Here is a 20,328-nt window from a genome sequence, read left to right as displayed (position 1 = left end):
TATGGACTCAACTCAGAGATTGTGTAGCAAGTAACAACAAAATATATTTGCTGGCAGAAGTAAGAAGGTTGACAAAGGGTGCCACAAACCAAACTTTGGCATATTGGCGTAATGTTGGAAGACACAAAGGAAATAATAATGAAAGCATGGGAAAATGAATGTGTCACGGGAAGTAACACAAAACAATTTATTATTTCATTAAATTCTGGCAGTAGTTCTAGTGACTACACAGAATATGGTGAAAGTGATTTAGATATAACGGGTGTGCATTCGTTAGTGGTATAGTGTGTTAGTGAAAATTCAGCTGTGTTCACCTCTTACAGTTTTCTCTACTTATTTAGGTAATTTGATACTTTGCAACATATATGTGATTGAATACTCGTCTTATAGCTGTTATTGTTGGCAACAGTTGATCAGCAGATGACTTGTTTCTTTTCTTGTGCACATGCAACTGTCAGTCGCATGAGCACGTGGAATGTTGTGTAGGAGCCGGCAACTTTGCTTCCCATCAATGCCATCTGTCAATCACAATGTAACTTTAATCTGAGTGTAATGGTGTTATGTTTAAAGTTAATTGTGAATACTAATGGTTATACCAGATGCCATTATTATTTGAAGTTAAAACATGAGCTATATGCTGAGCAGGAGAAAGAGTATGTACTTGTATCCATTGTGTGGTAGAGAACAAATTCCAGTATAATAAATAGCTTTTGATTCAGCTATGGTGTGTGAAAATTTACGTATCTTCTCTGAATGACCAACATATTAAATGGCACAGTTATTAACTATTCAGTAATTAATGCCCTGCACTGACATTTTACAAGGGGATTTTGAATACATACAAACAAAGGTAGTGTGAATGGTCATAGGTTTGTGTGTCTCATGGGTGTAAGGAAACACTGGGAAACATGGTCTGAGAGAATCTTGAAGATGGATGTCAACTCTTCCATGAAAGTTCACAGAAAAACTGTTGAGAGTGAGGACTATAGGAATATATTATAGCCCTTTATGTATTGCACCCAAAGAGTTGTGCATGCAGTAATGCAGTGGCATAACATTCACCTTGCATTCAAGAGGACTGGAGTTTGACACCACATGTGACAATACACATTTAGGTTTTCTGTTGTTTTCAAACGTTGATTAAGGTGAATCCTGATTTCCTACCACTTCTGTGCCCAACACAAACCAATGCTCTGCTGTGATAACATTTTCCTTACAAAACATTAAACCCTTAGCTTCCTTGCTTTTTTCTTGGAGTAACATACCTCGTTTTGGCGACAAAGACACTCTTTGGAATTCAGTCAATGAAATAGACTTAGTCAGTTGATATACAGGAGTTTTTGCTGTTGAGTGACACGAGCCCTGTGAGGTTAAACAGTGTTATTGAACAAAGTATACGGATGGCCAGATCTGGTCTGATCCAGGTTTGATTAACAAAAACCATTGTTTTGTTTGCTTCAACTGCAATAGAACAATGAAAATCTCATTGTGATACTATTATAACTAAATTATTTCCAATGTATGTATAACAGGGACATTGAAAACAAGGTAGTAAAGATTAACATTAATGTAATGGAAATAGTTAATGCTCTTCTGTATATAAAGCTGTCCTGAAATTGATGTAGTTTGAATAAAACAAACTTTTTCTTGGGTGTGGTCTTATTGGAGTTAGAGAATTGCTGCCCCTTCAGACCTGAGAATGGGTTCACTCAGCCAGTTGAATGTGGAATACATATCATAGCAGTATTTGTTTTTATTTTACTTGCATCTATGACTACCAGGAAAGGGTCGGGGGAGTCTAGCATGGATTCAAACAATGGGTCTTTGGATTTTTAACCTGGCAATAAACCAGGCAGCAACCTAAATGCCTAAATATGAGTGGACGTGTAGAGAAAGAAATGAACAGAAGGTAAAAATGATTTGGAGTGCATTAACTTACTTTGGTGATGATGTATTCTAAAGTAAATTCCCAGTATATGCAAAATGGGTGTGTGCTACCTGTCTTACATACAGGGTAAAGATAGTTTGGCAAAAATACATGTTCATAACTGGTTGTAGGTAAAAAACATCATCATGCTCTCTGGGCAAATTATTTTGAGCAATTACTTCAGGAGCCCACTTGAAATCTAAATTGTTGCAAAAACATACATGACCTCTTAGCAACAAATAATCCTGAGCAAATAGTGAACATCATGACAAATCTCTCTGGGCAAATTATTTTGAGCAATTACTTCAGGAGCCCACTTGAAATCTAAATTGTTGCAAAAACATACATGACCTCTTAGCAACAAATAATCCTGAGCAAATAGTGAACATCATGACAAATACAGGGATTAGTGGCCACAAGGTTGTAACAAGAATGAGTACCATAACATCCAAACCAACCAAAAATAAACACAAAGTACATCTATTTAAAAAAGCAGATAAAAATTCACTTGAGGCCTTGCTAAGAGACAATCTCCACTCCTTCCAATCTGAATATGTAAGTGTAGACCAGATGTGGTTTAAATTCAAAGAAGTAGTACTGACAGCTTTCGAGAGACACATAAAAGGTAAATTATAAGAGATGGTATGTATCCACTATGGAACACTAAACAGGTCAGAACACCATTGTAGAAGCAACGAAAAAAGCATGCCAAATTTAAAAGAACGCAAAACCTTTAAGATTGGTGAATTTTTACAGAAGCTCAAAATGCAGCACAAACTTCAATGTGAAATACTTATAATACTTTCCATAATGAAACTCTGTCTCAAATCTGGCAGAAAATCCAAAGAGATTCTGGTCGTATGTAAAGTACACCAGCGGAAAGACACAATCATTACCCTCACTGTGTGATAACAATGGTGATGTTACTGATGGTGATACTTCTAAAGCAGGGTTCCTGAATATGGTTTTGGAAATTCAATCACCAAGGAAGACAAAGTAAATATTCCAGGTTTTGAATCATGAACACCTGTCACCATGAGTAACCTAGATAGCGAAGCAGCTTAAATCACGCAAAAAAAGGCAAGGCCCCTGGCCCAGACTGTATACCAGTCAGATTCCTTTCAGAGTATGCTGATACAATAGTCCCCAATATTTAGCAATAATGTACAACCACTCACTTGATGAAAGATCCGTATGAAAAGACTGAAGAGTTGCATAGGTCACACCAATACTCAAAAGAGGAAACAGGATTGATCTGCTGAATTGCAGACCAATATTACTGACGTTGATTTGCAGCAGAAATTTTGGAACATATACTGCATTCAGACATTATGAATTACATCGAAGGTAACAGTCTATTGACACATAGTAAACATGAATTCAGAAAATATCGTTCTCGTGAAACACAACTACCTTTTTATTTACACAAAGTAATGAGTGCTATCAACAGGAGATGTCAGATTGATCCCATATTTCTAGATTTCCAGAAGGCTTTTGTCACTGTTCTAATGAAATTGCATGCCTATGGAGTATTGCTTCAGTTGTGTGACTGGATTCGTGATTTCCTGTCAGAAAGGGCACAGTATATATTGCTTCAGTTGTGTGACTGGATTCATGATTTCCTGTCATAAGGGGCACAGTATTATAGTAAGCGACAGAAAATAATCGAGTAAAACAGAAGGGATATCTGGCATTCCCCAAATAAGTGTTATGGGCCCTCTACTGTTCCCGATAGACATAAACAATTTAGGAGCCAATGTGAACAGCCTTCTTAGATTGTTTGCAGATGGTGCTGTCATTTACAAACTAGTAGTCGTCAGAAAATCAAAACCAATTGCAAAATGACTTAGACATGATATATGTATGGTGCAAAAAGAGGCAATTATCTCTAAATAAGGGAAAGCGCGAGGTCATCAACAAGAATACAAAAAGAAATCTGTTAAATATCGGTTACACGGTAAATCACACTGATTTAAAGGTGGTCAATTCAACTAAATACCTAGGAATTACAATAATGAACGACTTAAGCTGGAACACTCACATAGATAATGCTGTGGGGAAGGCAGACCAAGGACTACATTTTATTGTCAGAAAACTTAGATCAGCAGGTCTGTAAAGAGGCTGCATACACTTCGCTTGTGCATCCTCTGTTAGAGTATTGCTGTGCGGTATGTGATTCTTACCGGACAAGATTGACTGAGGACGTCGAAGTAGTCCAAAAAAGGCAGTTTGTTTTGAATTATAGCAAAATAGGGGCAAGAGTGTCACGGATATGACAAACGAGTTGGGGTAGCAATATCTTTTAACAGACTTTGTCACCAACTTTGTCCTCTGAATGTAAAAATATTTTACTTTTGTCATCCTACATAAGGAGAAATGATGACTGTAATAAAATAAGATAAATTGGAGCTCGTACAGAAAGATTTAAATGTTCATTTTTCCCATGTGCTGTTAGAGAAGATGGTTTGAAGAAGCCTATGACAGTCACATAATTGTGAATTGTAGAGTAACAATGTAACTGTAAAGTGCATGAAACATTTTAAAAAATCAGCATAGGTAAATTCTAAACATAACATAACAAATGGTACAGTGGGTGAAAGATGAACTCTCAAATTTTTTCAACAATGTAGTGCCAGCAGGCTAGTTTGGAAAACCACCAACAATTAGGACCACCAATTGTAGCTGTTGAAAATGGTGCTGAACCAGGCAGAGAAAGCATTTTGTCTGCTACAGTTAATTCATTGCCAGTTGGTAGTGAGTGTGCAAAGAACTTACTGTGCCAGGTTTCACGAGAAACCACCAGTCTATAACAGCATAGTGAAGTGGTACAAGAAATTGGAGGATGATGGTTGGTTGTGCAATGCGGAACATTAGGACTGACCAGGCATGTCAGAACATGATGTTGCGAAATCTCACATCATCTACTAATCAAGTTAGTGCAAAATTGAACATCCCTCAGCCAAAAGTGCGGAAAATCCTTCACAAATGATTAAGAGTGAAGCTGTACAAAATGCAGATCCTGCACACCATAAGCTATGACAACAAATTGTGTTGTCTGCAGTTCTGCATTGATAGTACTACTATCTTGAAAGTGACAACTTCACAACCAAATAAATCCTCAGTGACAAAGTCCCTCTTCGTCCTTAAGGAAAGGTCACCCGACACAACACAAGCACAAGGGGTACAGAGAATCCACATGCAACTGTTGAACATGTCTAGGATACTGATGAAATTAATGTGTTCTGTGCTATGGCCAACAAGGCAATCTACAGACCCTTCCTCCTCTAGAGATCTGTCAGGGGTCACTTATCTTAACATGCTGCATGGAATTTTTGTCTTTCAACAAGGTGGTGTCCCTCCCTTCCAGTTTTCCAGAGTAATGTGTGAGGTTACCGAAAAGAGACTTGCACATAGCTGGGTAGGTTTAGGTTATGTTGCGGTTGCTAATCTGGAGTTGCTTGAGTGGCCAACAGGGTTACCGGACTTGATGCCTTGCGATATTTTCTGGAGAGTTTACATCAAGGATAGCATTTATGTTCCACCTATACCATAAAATCTCAAAGACTCGTAATACCGCATTACAGCAGCTGTTCTTACTGTCACTCCTGATGTGTTGGGCAGATTATGGTTATAGTTGGGCTACCCAAACAGATGTGTGTCATGTGATAAAGGGTGCCCACACAGAACATTATTAAACATCGTAAAAAAAGGAAAAAAGCTTCAAGGGTTTGTCTTTCACATACTGTATCATTTATTTTGTTTTTCTTGGCCATTTATCTGTATCAATTTTTTTGAGGTATTTTATGGACTTCATAATTACCCTGTACTGTAGTCGAGTAACGATCCTAAGCACACGAACTATTAAAAAGAAAAGGAATGATGCTGGAAGCATTTGATAACAAGGAGAAGGAATAGGCAGACAAATGAGCAGAGGAAAGGAAGGACTGAAGATATTGTACTCATTGTTCTGAAATAAAATGAAAGTGACCCAGACATTAGTCAGATGAATGGTTCATTTATAGGGAGTAATCTTTATAATCACGTAATGTAACAAGGGTAGAAACTTTAGGAAAAAAGGTAGGATAAACTTTGATGCATAAAGCTGAACAATGCTGTATTTATGTTCTATTTCATCACTCTATTTTGACGGCTTCCCTTCCTTTCCTTGCTTCTCTTATTTTTTACCATTTTATTCTTTTTTCCCTATTCTCTGTAGTGGTGCAATTGTTTCTGCTACTTTGACTCTCTTTGTGTCTGATTTGAAAGGATTAGCAGAAGGAACTGCTAACCCACATATTTTGAGTCATTGCATGTTATGTGCTAGTTTAACTTCAGACACAAGAACACAAATGCAATGAGACAGCACAATTTATGTAGTAGACAATGTTTTCTAGCAATCCATGTGCAGCTGCTTGCCATCAGTATGTGGTGCATTAAGTATATTAGATATAAAGTGATCATACTAATTCTTACTAAATTGAGGGATATCACTTTCTTTTGCCTACTCCTTCATTTGTCAGCTGCCCTATCTGTCATTTCTAACATCACATGATTTGAATCTCACTTTTCACTAGCTTTTTCCTCTTATCATGGGGTTGTGGGTGACTTTCTATTTTAGTTCTTGAACAATTGTTTCCTCCAACCCTTTTTTTGTATTTTACTGCATGAAAATATCTTTGGTTGCAAAAGTTAGCATTTGTGTTGCCTTTTGTTTGTTCACATCTGTTTTTGCAATCCCTTCATATGAAAATATATGTAATTTAGTTTACCTGTGAAGTAAGCTACATTTCATGCAAATAATTTCTGTTTAAAGAATTTGGAAGATAATGCGATAACTCCGAGTAGTTATGTTACGTTGTACAGGGTGGCAGCCAGTCAAGGAATATTTTAGGGAATTGGTTAGAAAATTGTATTTCAAGACCACAGTCAAATCTTGACAAGTTTACCCCAGAGCAACTTCGGCTCTGCCCCTGTGACCCAAGTTGCAGTTCGGTACAGTTAAAGTTGCTGACAAGAGATGCCTTCATCCCTCTGCTGAGGCTGCTGGCAAATTCATGCCATCAGTTTGATTGGTCTGCAGCTTGTGGTCTAGTGGCTTGCGTTGCTGCCTCTGGATCACGGGGTCTCGGCTTCAGTTCCCAGTCAGGTTAGGGATTTTCTCTTCCCAGGGACTGGGCGTTTGTGTTATCATCATTTGTGACAGTGGCTAGTACTTTGTACGGGCATTGATGACTGTGCAGTTGAGTGCCCCACAAACCAATAATAATAATAATAATAATAATAAAAGGCGACGAAAAGAACAAACCACTAATAGGGCTAACCCCCCTTTTAGTGTGATTAGTTGGTTCAGGACAGAACTAATGAAGCCTCGGACAAGCGCCGTCATGGTCGGGGACGACGTTTGAACCCTATGCCCGCCCACAATGGTAACGACACTGCTAGCCAACTGGAAAATGATTTAAATCCAAATAGAGGTGTTTTGCAGGATATGCTTCCTGCAACCACCCTAGAAGGAAAACAAAGACAGAGGATGAGATGGTCAGATGAAGTTAATCGACACTTCATGTTCTGTTATTACCAAGCAACAAACCTAGGAACCAACACAACTGGATACAGATCACAAGTATACACAACATTTATTATCAGATACCCGGAATTTAATTTTTAACAGAACGACGACTAGCTGATCAGATCCACGTAATAATCAAAAATAACAGGATACCTCAATCAGAATTAGAAAACATCAAACAAAAAGTACAACAAATACTGGAACAAAATAATGTACAGTCAGAAGAAGAAGAAGAAAATACAGTAATGGACTCAAACATCCCAGAGCAAACAAACAAAGAACAACACGCACCAATTAAACAATCAGAGGAAAACGAAATCGTAAGACAGCCACCAGAACAAGCACAAATAGAACACGAAGTAACACACATGTTAGATATAGAAGAAAAATTGCAGCTAACATATATAGAATACAAAGACACAAATACAGACATTAGACCATTCTTGCATAGACCACCAAAAAACCCACAAGTCGAAACAACAATAAAAACTATCAACACAATCATACACAACAAAATAAATGAAAACACAACTATGGAAGAGTTACAAGTACTGGTTTATATAGGAGCACTCACTACACTAAATATACACACTAGGCAGAGATCAGAACCAACCAACACACAGAAGAAACCCACAAAACCAGCATGGCAACACAGGCTACAGATCAGAATAGAAAAACTGAGAAAAGACATCGGACAGCTAACACAATTTATAAGAAATGAAATGTCAGAAAAAAAAACAAAAAGGTTAGGTAAAATCTCACAAGAAGCGATAGAGCAATTAGATGAAAAGAAAAAGAAATTACAAGCATTGGCCAAACGACTTAGAAGATACAAAAAAAAGTGAAAATAGATGGAAACAAACACAAACCAAAAGAAATTTTACCAGACAATAGATAACACACACATTAAAATAGACAATCCACCAAACATAACAGACATGGAACACTTCTGGAGCAACATATGGTCAAACCCGGTACAACATAACAGGCATGCACGGTGGATACAAGCAGAAACAGACACATACAAGATGATACCACAAATGCCTGAAGTGATAATTTTGCGACATGAAGTCACCCAAGCAATTAATTCTACTCACAATTGGAAAGCCCCTGGAAAAGATAAAATAGCAAATTTCTGGCTAAAGAAGTTCACCTCAACACATTCACATCTAACTAAATTATTTAACAGTTACATTGCAGACCCATACACATTCCCTGATACACTTGCACATGGAAAATAACTTATCTGAAACCTAAAGATCAAGCAGACACAGCAAACCCAGCTAAATATTGCCCCATAACATGCCTACCAACAATATACAAAATTATAAATGAAGAACAAAAAGGCTGTTGCAAAGGAGCAAGAGGATGTAAAGAGCAACTGATTATAGATGCAGAGGTGACATATCAAGCTAAAACTAAACAAAGGTCGCTACACTACGCATGCATTGATTACCAAAAAGCTTTTGATAGTGTACCCCGCTCATGGTTACTACAAATATTGGAAATATACAAAGTAGACCCTAAATTGATACAGTTCCTAAACATAGTAATGAAAAATTGGAAAACCACACTTAATATTCAAACAAATTCAAATAATATCACATCACAGCCAATACAGATTAAGTGTGGAATATACCAAGGAGACTCATTAAGTCCTTTCTGGTTCTGCCTTGCTCTGAACCCACTATCCAACATGCTAAATAATACAAATTATGGATACAATATTACTGGAACATACCCACACAAAATCACACATTTGCTATACATGGATGATCTAAAACTACTGGCAGCAACAACTCAACCAATTACTAAAGATAACAGAAGTATTCAGCAATGATATAAATATGGCTTTTGGAACAGACAAAGGTAAGAAAAATAGCATAGTCAAGGGAAAACACACTAAACAAGAAGATTACATATTGGATAGCCACAGCGACTGCATAGAAGCGATGGAAAAAACAGATGCCTACAAATATCTAGGATACAGACAGAAAATAGGAATAGATAATACAAATATTAAAGAAGAACTAAAAGAAAAATATATACAAAGACTAACATAAATACTGAAAACAGAATTGACAGCAAGAAACAAGACAAAAGCTATAAATACTTATGCTATACCAATATTGACCTACTCATTTGGAGTAGTGAAATGGAGTAACACAGACTTAGAAGCACTCAATACACTTACACGATCACAATGCCACAAATATAGAATACATCACATACATTCAGCAACTGAAAGATTCACATTAAGCAGAAAGGAAGGAGGAAGAGGATTTATCGACATAAAAAATCTACATTATGGACAGGTAGACAATTTAAGAAAATTCTTTCTAGAACGAGCAGAAACTAGCAAAATACACAAAGCAAACACTCATATAAATACATAGGCTACACCACTGAAATTTCATAACCACTTCTGCAACCCTTTAGATCACATAACATCAACAGATTGGAAAAAGAAAACACTACATGGCAAGCACCCGTATCCCCGTATCATCTAACACAGCCACACATCGATCAAGACGCATCCAACACATGGCTAAGAAAAGGCAATATGCACAGTGAGACGGAAGGATTCATGATTGCAATACAGGATCAAACAATAAACACCAGATATTACAGCAAGCATATTATTAAAGATCCCAATACCACAACAGATAAATGCAGACTTTGCAAACAACAAATAGAAACAGTAGATCACATCACAAGCGGGTGTACAATACTAGCAAATACAGAATACCCCAGAAGACATGACAATGTAGCAAAAATAATACATCAACAGCTTGCCTTACAACATAAACTTATAAAACAACACGTTCCCACATACAAGTATGCACCACAAAATGTACTGGAGAATGATGAATACAAATTATACTGGAACAGAACCATTATAACAGATAAAACAACACCACATAACAAACCTGACACCATACTCACCAATAAAAAGAAGAAATTAACACAACTAATCGAAATATCCATACCCAATACAACAAATATACAAAAGAAAACAGGAGAAAAAATTGAAAAATACATCCAACTGGCTGAGGAAGTCAGACATGTGGCATCAGGATAAAGTTGACATAATACCAATTATACCATCAACTACAGGAGTCATACCACACAGTATCCACCAGTACATCAATGTAATACAGCTACATCCAAACGTATATATACAGCTACAGAAATCTGTAATTATTGATACATGTTCAATTACCCGAAAGTTCCTAAATGCAATATAACATATACCGTACAGTTAAAAGGAAGTCACGCTTGATCAAGGTCCGCGTCACTTTCCATTTTTGGCCAGACATAACGTCTGAGAAAAGAAAGAAATAATAATAATAATAATCAGTAGCTTGTGTGTGACTTTGGAGGGTTTTGCAGACTAGACTTTTTTTGTTGACAGGCAGAGCCTCTGGCTCTGTGCCCCATGACTGGCTGCTGGCAGAACTTAACATGAGCCACCTCCTCTCCCATTGCCCAATTTATTTATATTTAGTTTGTTCTACATCCTAGACTGGCCTACACTTGGTAACTTCCTCCTTAGGTACATCCCATCTATCCCATACACTTAAATATATTCTCTCTTTTGACCTAATTTCCTGTTTCATCATTTAAAGTCAGCCCTGGGTACCCAACTGCCAAGTCCTGCCTGCTGGACCACCTGTACATTGTCGTTGGAAGTGGCTAACAACCTCCCTCATCCCCACACATATACTACATGTTTTGTTCACTCTATGATGGAATATTGTTATGCAAGTCCTTTTTGTGATTGGATGCCTCAGATAAGACCTGCACACTGTGTTATATTCAGTTGGCTACAGCTATGAAAAGATGCTTATTCAGTCTGCATATCAAAGTTCATTGATGTGGAGTGATACATAATTGTGGAAAGAATGTCAAAATACATTATAAGTATCTACGGGTGTGAAAATAAAATGTTGGTGTTGGAAAAACTTGTTCTGCAGTACAAACTAGATCATAAATGTAAAGGATTAAGCTCACATGGCTTTCTGTTTTTTAATTTTCTTATGAATGCTGATATCATTTCACTTTCCAGTCATGGGTACAAATGAAATTCATATATATTACACAGAAGAACTTATAACTGTGCAAGATCAACTTGTGTGCATTCAGAGTGTGATGGACTTATAAAAAGATAAAGCTGTGAGGGATTTGAAAATTCTTGAATCCTCCCTAAGGCAGTCATTTCAGTTGTATGTGGTCCTAATATGATATTTTCAGTTCTCAAGTAGTATGTAAAGTAGATGAATGGCAGTGCTAGGAATTCCATAGACAACTAGTTCCATAATACAGAGATTAGGAGAAGTCACAAGATTCTGTAACTGGACACCTTGTTCCTCTTTCTCTTCAGTCCTGAAACTCAAATGATTGTATAAGAATTCTGTCTCAGTCAAAAGCAGTATTTCAGGAAATCAGTTATGAGATTGAGCAACAGTTATTTCAAGATTTAACTGAATTTCACCAGAAAACTGAGCATACAGGAAGAAATGCAAGATCATTTGTCCACTGTATTCTGTGTTAATCACAACAGTTATGCTTTATTTATTTGGAAACTACAAATAAGTGACATACTGTGTTCAGTGTAGTAATTTCTTTAATGTCATTAGTGCTGAACAGTAAATGATTAACATACATGATTCAGGCTAAAAACAGCAGTGTTGATATGAAGTGCCTGTAGTGTTGAAGACCTGTCATGGAATTCAACTTTTGGCTTTCATTACAGAGATGTGGAAACAATGGCAGAAGTACTTCATACAGATCCAATATTCATTGATGCCTCTGCAGAAAGCAGTGTTCCTGGTGGCCCACAAGGAGGACAGACAAGGGTCACGTTAAGAAATGAGCATCTTTCCTACATACTAACTTGGTGAGTAACTGTGCTGCTGGCAATGATGTTTTGTTTACAGATTATCCAAAAAGCAACAATGATTATCTGTGATAATACAGCTAGATTCTGAGAAAGTATTTGCAACCATTTTCAAGAAATCATGCAATTACTTTCATGGACTGAGCTTGTGTGCTGAGGCAAATGCCGAATTTACAGTGCTGCAGACGCAGGACAGTGTTTTTTGTTTAGTAATTAGTGAAAACTTCAGCTGTGAATTGGTCCTCAGAGATAATCTTAACTTTATTGCTTGTACTTATACAAAAAATTTTCAGATAGCTAGAACATTAAGTCCAATAATGGTAAATTAGAAATTTAATTGGAGATCTTTCCTTATTCGTTCTTCATATTAGTGATAGTGATCATTAGGTATTTCCTGCATAATTACAGTGAGATGGGGAAGAAATTCCTTGAGCTATATTTCCTCCCATGATGGTGTCAGAGTGACACAGGGCATCTTAACCAAAATTGACTGTGTTTGTTTTGGTGAATTTAAGATTCCTGATGATGTGTAATAATTGGTTACTCCACATCTGACATATGATAGTTACATGACAACCTGCAGAACAGTTATCAGGCAGAGTTCAATTGTTCAGTTTATTCTTCTCATTGTACTGGTTCCATTGATACCATTAGTTTGGCTATGGGTTATTTTAATTGAAAGTTATAATTAATTGAAAATAATACTACAGTTCGATATGTGGAGGGGAGAAGAAAAAACTGTGAGCTTATTGGCAGAATCCAACATAATGATATACAACATTTGAAAGCTAAGCATTCTGACTTCCCAGTAACATATTTTAAATTTTTAAATTACCTTAAACTAATTATCTTATGAAATAATTGAACTTGAAGTTGTGAGCTACTACCAATTTTCATTGCAGATTTTGCTTTAACTACTGTTAATTTCCAAATTTTAACTACCTAGTTTTGTTAACTTAATTTTTCTGTAAAATATGACTCTACAGCACTAATTATTTAACACACTAATTAATAATTTCATGTGATTTATTACTTGGAAGGGCATCTGACTACCCTCTACCACTAACATTGCCAAATCCATAAATTAATATGCCAACCCCATGGTATATGGGATAAAGGCCCAGAACAAGAAGAATATTCACAATAGAGTTAAGTTTAATTATTTGTATTTTCCTGGACCATAATTGTGACTTTTCATTACAATGTGGAACAAGCCAATTTTACAATTATACAACACTTTTTCACTGAAAATATGATAATATACTGACCATTCACATGATTGTCTGAAGCTATAAATTCTGCAAGAAAAGCTTAACAGGAAAAGAAAATATAAACCATTAAATAACAACGAAAACAATAATAATTAAACATGTAGGGTAAGAATGTACTTAATTTTATAAAACTTAATAAAAAAAAGTGGAAGGGAAAGGTGTCAACATTGACAGTAAGTTACACATGTCCTAGCATTTGCATGTATCACTTTGAGAAAACCAATGCAAATCTGGAGGTATGATTTAGGTAGAAAAGTATGAATCTTCTTTACATCAACAGTTTACATGCTTTTTCAATTCCTATTAGTTTGTTGCAGTTACCATAACTCAATTGTATTCCACTGAAGTACTCGCATATTGAAAGTAGTGTCTGATTTTTCTTTCAGTTCACTGAATTGCAGTTAAGTGTACCAGAAGTATTCATGCGGTGAAGTGGGGTTTCTAAGAGAAAGAGATTCAGCCTCAATTTGAAGACCTTCTGGTTGATCACTAACAGTCTTCAACTCTTTCAAAAGCTTATTGAAAATGTAAATTTCTGAGTGCTGCATCCTTTTAGAATAGTAGTTATGGATATGTTTGCAGCATATAATATCATTCCTCTGAATTGTTTTTTAACTGAGTGAATGAATGCTGCTGCTTGTTTAAATAAGTTCATGCACTCAACCACAAATCTCATAAGCAAATAGATCTATTGTGATTCTGTGTAAGAATCCTCTGTTCTGTTAACATGGGGTACCTGAATTGACATCAAAGATGGTCCTGGTGTCTTGTCTTTGGGTAAAATTGCTCTTTGTGCTGTAGTTGTCCCATTGTCCCCTATCACAGTATACAAAGTAGATAAACATCACTCTTTCTGGCTGTTGACTGTATTCTAATTATAAACTACTTGCACGCAATTTCTGAGGAGGTTACGAATATGTGCTTTTGACAAGAGCTTCTTGTCTATTGGCAGTCCCTGGAATCTGGAGAATTCAATGTCAGTGCAAATAGAGTGCCCCGAAATTGCTGAGTTTTAGTGCAGGTTAGTCAGCTCATTCGCTGTGAGCCTGATGTTACAATTACACTTGTATTATGTGTAAATAAAATGTCAGTAAAGATGGACAATGAGGAAACAGATGAGAGAGCTATTGGAAGAAAATTGTATTGTTTGTCATCAACAGTTTTCAATACTTATGCTTTTCAATGTTTATGCTAACAGATTAATGACTAGAAAGGATAAAAACAATTAAGTATGAAGATGATCAAGCAGTGTTGGTTGAATCACAAGAGGAACTAAAATCTAGGATGGAGAGGATTGTAAGAGTGAGAAAAGACTTTGGAATACGGAAAAATGTTGGAAACATGAAGGTTCTGTCAAAATATCTTTGTAAGGGAAGACCTTGGAAAAAGTAAAATATTTTGGTTACCTAAGAAGTTTGGTGACAAGTAATTGAAGCTATGTAGAGGAAATAAGTTGAATGTTTATAGGTAAAAGAGCTTCTGAAAATGTGATAGGTTTTATGATGGCAAAAAGAATAATGATAGAATAAAGAAAGGGATTTGTCAAATAGTTTGTCTGGAATGTTGCATGGTAGTGAATCGTAGACGTGGAGAAGAAAGGCAAAGTACTCGGATAGTTATGAAATGGACTGTGGAGAAAAATGCTAAAAGTGAAATGGACTGGTGGCATAATGAGAAATGAAACAGCACTTCTAGGAATAGGGGCAAAACTATACCAGTCGTCACAAAAATAGGCAGATCAAGGTCATCTCACTGCCTTACACAATTGCCACTTAGTGATAATTTCAAAATGTTAATGAAAAAAAGGACATGTTGCACATCTTGATCTTTAATCTAAAATCTGGTGGAGTACTTTCCAAAAGAAAATTATTGCCAGTCATCATGAAGATGAATAAAAACTAAAATTACAAGAATTTCTCAAGAAAAAAAATAGTATTTTATTTTTTTACTTCAACTTTGGAAACAGCCAAAATCACTAATGTATATGGACTGGAAAAAAAAAAGTATAAACATTCTCAAAGTTTACAGCTGCGTGCTATTTATGTATTTTGTAATGAAAATAAATGTATTCAGAGATAAAAAAATAAAATACTGTAAGAGTTGTGAAACTTGTTTCATCTGTGCAATGAATAACCTCATTGCTAATAAATTTGCTTAGAAACTTTCAGTGAGAAAGCTGTTAACCCCCGCATAGCCAAGCTTTTTGACACCTGTATTTTGACTACCCCTAGACAGTTTTGTGATTTAGTGTAACGTACGTGTTTAGATTCTGTTATTTTCAATGAATAGCTTTATTTAGTATTGAAATACAGTTTTTTTAAAATTATTATCAGTCTTTAAGCTGAACATAGATGTAAATTGCAATACATTTTATATCATTCACAAGAGAAATTCAATATTGGACGTATGTAAAATTAAAAATGTATAATTTTGGCTGTAAATGCAGTAAAGTAGTACTTTATAACATTTTTGCACTGTTCATTCAGGTACATTTTTACACAACATTCACTTCACAATAAGTCTTTCTTCTGTTTATATTACAATCAGGTTTCTTGCACATTAGACAACACAATCTTGTTTCGCAATCCTGATATCACACTGGTGTTGGTAACTTGGAAAACTGGGGTAGAATAGCAACTGTTGGAATTTCAATACCACATGCTTTCAGTGCCTCTTTACAAAGACCTAGCTCTTTCCCCCATGTTGCTTTTTCTGAGTCCAAATGCCAGCTCAATCATGCTGAGTTTCTGTCACCTCCAATTATTCTCCTGCCAATCTGTGTTGCTTGTCTGCAACCTCCATTAAAATTCTTAGTGAGCACCACCTAGTTTCTCTTAACGCTGCTGTTCTCTATTGCCATTTTGTCTTTGATATCTATGGCACCGTACTTTCAGGTTAGAAAACTACAATCAAGTGATTTTTGCATCTAAACATTGATGAAGGAACTTTTTTCTTTGTCACCAAAAATTCCTTCAGAATTTCTTTCTTATTAGAAATAAACAATGGAAAACTTAAATAATGAAGATAATGAGGAAGCATTTTGTAAAACCTTCATTTTTTGACAAACAAGAAAATAAGACATTTCCTGTCAAATGGGGTAGTCTCACAATCCCATCAATAACTATAAAAACAAAAAAATGGACAGTCAGGAGTGTGAATACAATTCCAATTATTTTAGGACAAAGTCATGAAACTCTAAATACTTAGCTCGTAGTCAAATTACCCTGCTTGGTAACGTAAGGGATGAGAAAATTATACAATTAATTTTCATAACATCAGAGACATCATTACTGTATTGTGTCATCTATGAATGAGATTCACTTGTGAGATATTTTGTGCGTGGGAGAATGCAAGAACCTGCATGCTGACAGCTCACCTTAACACAACAGAGAATATTCGCTGTCGCCCGAAGGTATTATATTTGCAGCTCTTACAGACTCATCACCACTACACATATCAAATCAGTACTCACTAAACAAAAGTGCTGGAAGTGTTCACTTCCTTTGGAGTCCTGTAAAATCATATGAACAAATAAATTTGGCATGACACAAGTTTTGTCCAAATAAAGCATAGGCCTGATGTCCTGCATATGTAGTAAATGCATAGCCAGCAAAAATGTCACTCTTGATCTGGCAATATACCTTTAGATACCGAGTTGCAGATAGGTACAACAAAAAGACTATCACAAATAAAGTTTTCGGCCAGTAAGGCCTTTGTCAAAAATAGACTACACTGTGAACAGTAGCAACTGGGTGGGGGTAAGGAGGAGGCTGGGGAAGGGAGGGGGAGGGATAGTAAGGTAGAGATGGCAGATAGTGAAGTGCTACCGATTAGACGGAGGGCTGGCAAGAGGTGGGGAGGGCGGGGGGGGGGGGGGGGTAGCGGAAAAGGAGAGAAGTAAAAAGACTGGGTGTGATGGTGGAATGAGGGCTGTGTAGTGCTGAAATGGGAACAGGTAAGGGGTTAGATGGTTGAGGACAGTGACTAATGAAGGTTGAGGCCAGAAGGGTTATGGGAACATAGGATATATTGCAGGGAAAGTGCAATTCCGAAAATATAATGTTGATGGGAAGCTTCCATGTGGCACAGGCTGCGAAGCAGTCATTGAAATGAAGGATGTCGTGTTTGTCAGCGTGCTCAGCAACAGGGTGGTCCACTTCACCTGGTCCTACTCAACCCAACAAGCCACCTTCCTAGATGTTGACCTCTACCTCAAAGATGGATACATCAATACCTCCATCCATATCAAACCTACTAATCACCGGCAATATCTCCACTTTGACAGCTGCCACCCGTTCCATACCAAGAAGTCTCTTCCATACAGCCTAGCCACACGGAGTCGTTGGTGATGAGCAGTCCCTCTTGAACTATACCAAGGGTCTCGCTGAAGCCTTCACAGACTGTAATTATCCTCCCAACTTTGTACAAAAACAAATCTCCTATGCCTTATCTTTCCAGTCTCCCACCACACCCCTACTTTCTGGTTATAGAGGAGTATTCCTCTCATAACTCAGTACCACCCAGGTCTGGAGCAACTGAATTATATTCTCCACCAGGATTTTGACTACCTCTCATCATGAGGAATGTCCTGCCCACTATCCTTCCCACCCCTCCCACAGTGCTATTCTGCCGTCCATCAAACCTGTACAAAATATACTCATCCATTCCTACACTACCCTTGCTACCAACCCCTCCTGGCCTCAACCTTCGTTAGTAATTGTCCTCGTCCATCCAACCCCTTTCCTGTTTGTATTCCTGCACTATACAGCTCTCATTCTACTGTTACCCAGTATTTTACTTCTCGCCTTTTCCACTATCCCTGCTCCCCAGCCTCCTCCTTATCCTGACCCACTCGCCACTCCCATCATGCACTGGTGCTGCTGCTCACAGTGTGGCCTCAGTTACCTGACTGCAGTAGGCCTTACTATCCGAAAGCTTTATATGTGACAGTCTTTTGTTGTGTCTATCTGGGACTCAGCATCTCTGCTATATTTGTTCCATAATAAATTTGGTCCATTGCAAGATTTTCTGGACTTGCCATTTAGAAGAAGAATGTATGTTTCCAAGCCTTCACACTCAATTTTGTACTGTGTTAGGCATTGCCAGACACAACTAAACATAAAGCAGAACGAGTTCACAGGACAGAGTGTAATCAAACACATGGAATTAGTGATCCTTGACCGCAGACCAGCAGGTACCTGACACGGCAACACTGCAGGGGCAGAGACGGAGCAGTTTACTTTCATGATGACAAGTGTAGTGGAAATAAAAAAGAAGAAAAGAAACACCACTTGGTGTGCTGGATGATGTCAAAAACTGACAAAAGTTAGCAGAAGCAGTGTACTTTAAATTTATACCTGTTGTCAGACGCAGGTATACCAAAGAAAATGAATATTTTAGTTAATAATTATGTAATTATGACATAATTGGTGGGTGGTACTTACCGTCCGAAGTCATACCTTCGGCCTCTGCCCTCCTTCCATCTTAGTCTCCCATTGCCCCCATAACAGGTGAATTCCTCTCATGATGGGTTCTGAGTGAGTTTCCCTTCCTTTTTAACCCTACACAACCTATCCCACTTTCTTCTCCAAGAATGAAACAATTGTTCCAAAAGCCAGAATGGTTGTGTGTTTTTATATTTGTGTATCATCAATGATAATTTTTTACCTCCTGGAGATAAGTACTGACCAGCAATTGTGTCTCGTAAGTTCATAGCTTTCTTGGGTGAATTTTTCTTTTTTATTATCAAATAAATACTTTTATTTGAAGGAATGATACAATCAGTGTCCCCTTGTTATTCCTTGATCTACTGTGGACCATGTCAAAATGTTTGATGTGATGTGTAATGTGTTGATCAGTGTACAATATAAGAATTACTGGAAACATGTAATAGTCCTGGTATAGAGGGGAGGGGTGGGGGGGATTTTATACTGCCATTATTTACATAGCGTCTGATTTCTCATCTTTGAGATGTGCACTAATTTTGGGGATGGGGAACAACCTTGTATGGTATTGGACTAATTGTTGTCATTCCTTCTGTTCCTTCCTTTTAGTTTGTGTACTGTCACCCAATTTATTTTTCTTCTCATAATGACACTTGTTAGTAAGATTCAAAATAAGCAATTTTTTGTTGATGGTAGTGATGCTGTAATCATCTAACTGCGTTCTGCATATCAACATTCAGCATATCTTCACATGATTAACTTGAGAGTACCTCATTTATTTAGTTCATATTTTGATTCTTCTGTATGTTAATAAGAGACAATTTTTATTTTTCAGGTATGGCCTTAGTGCAGCAACTGCTATCATATGGTTTCGAACATTCATTCATAAGACGGGAAAATATTAATTTGCCACTAACAACCAAGTGTTTATGCCTACATGTGACAGTTCTGCTGCAATAATAGTGCCTTCAGTTTTAGGTATGCTTAATAAAAATGAACAAACAGCATTTACGTAAGTGTTCAAAAGACCAATCAATCATTAATTTATGCCAGTTATGGAGTGACAGCTGATTAAAGTTCAATTAAGAAGCATTGTGGATCATGGGTTTTCATTCCTGATCTAATGGAATTCTGCAGAATAAATTCCAAATTTAGATTTGAAGAAAATTTATATTTATATATGTTATGGCAAGCTTGGAAACCTGTGAAACACTGTT

General features: G+C 36.9%; 1 protein-coding gene across 1 annotated transcript in view; it reads left to right on the top strand.

Annotated features, from left to right (window-relative positions):
• The window catches only part of LOC126252517 (surfeit locus protein 1), a 64,193-nt gene extending 44,071 nt beyond the window's left edge, over positions 1–20,122 (top strand). Inside the window, exons 6-7 of the mRNA XM_049953416.1 lie at positions 12,253–12,396; positions 19,947–20,122. Of these exons, the coding sequence (XP_049809373.1) occupies positions 12,253–12,396; positions 19,947–20,016 (214 nt within the window). The 3' untranslated portion in view covers positions 20,017–20,122. The remainder of the gene's footprint in view (positions 1–12,252; positions 12,397–19,946) is intronic.
• Positions 20,123–20,328: the final 206 nt, after the last annotated feature.

Source organism: Schistocerca nitens, chromosome 1 (assembly GCF_023898315.1).
Source record: "Schistocerca nitens isolate TAMUIC-IGC-003100 chromosome 1, iqSchNite1.1, whole genome shotgun sequence".
Lineage (NCBI taxonomy): Eukaryota > Metazoa > Arthropoda > Insecta > Orthoptera > Acrididae > Schistocerca > Schistocerca nitens.
The sequence above is the reverse complement of the archived record's forward strand: the minus strand, read 5'-3'. Positions and strand labels throughout refer to the sequence as shown.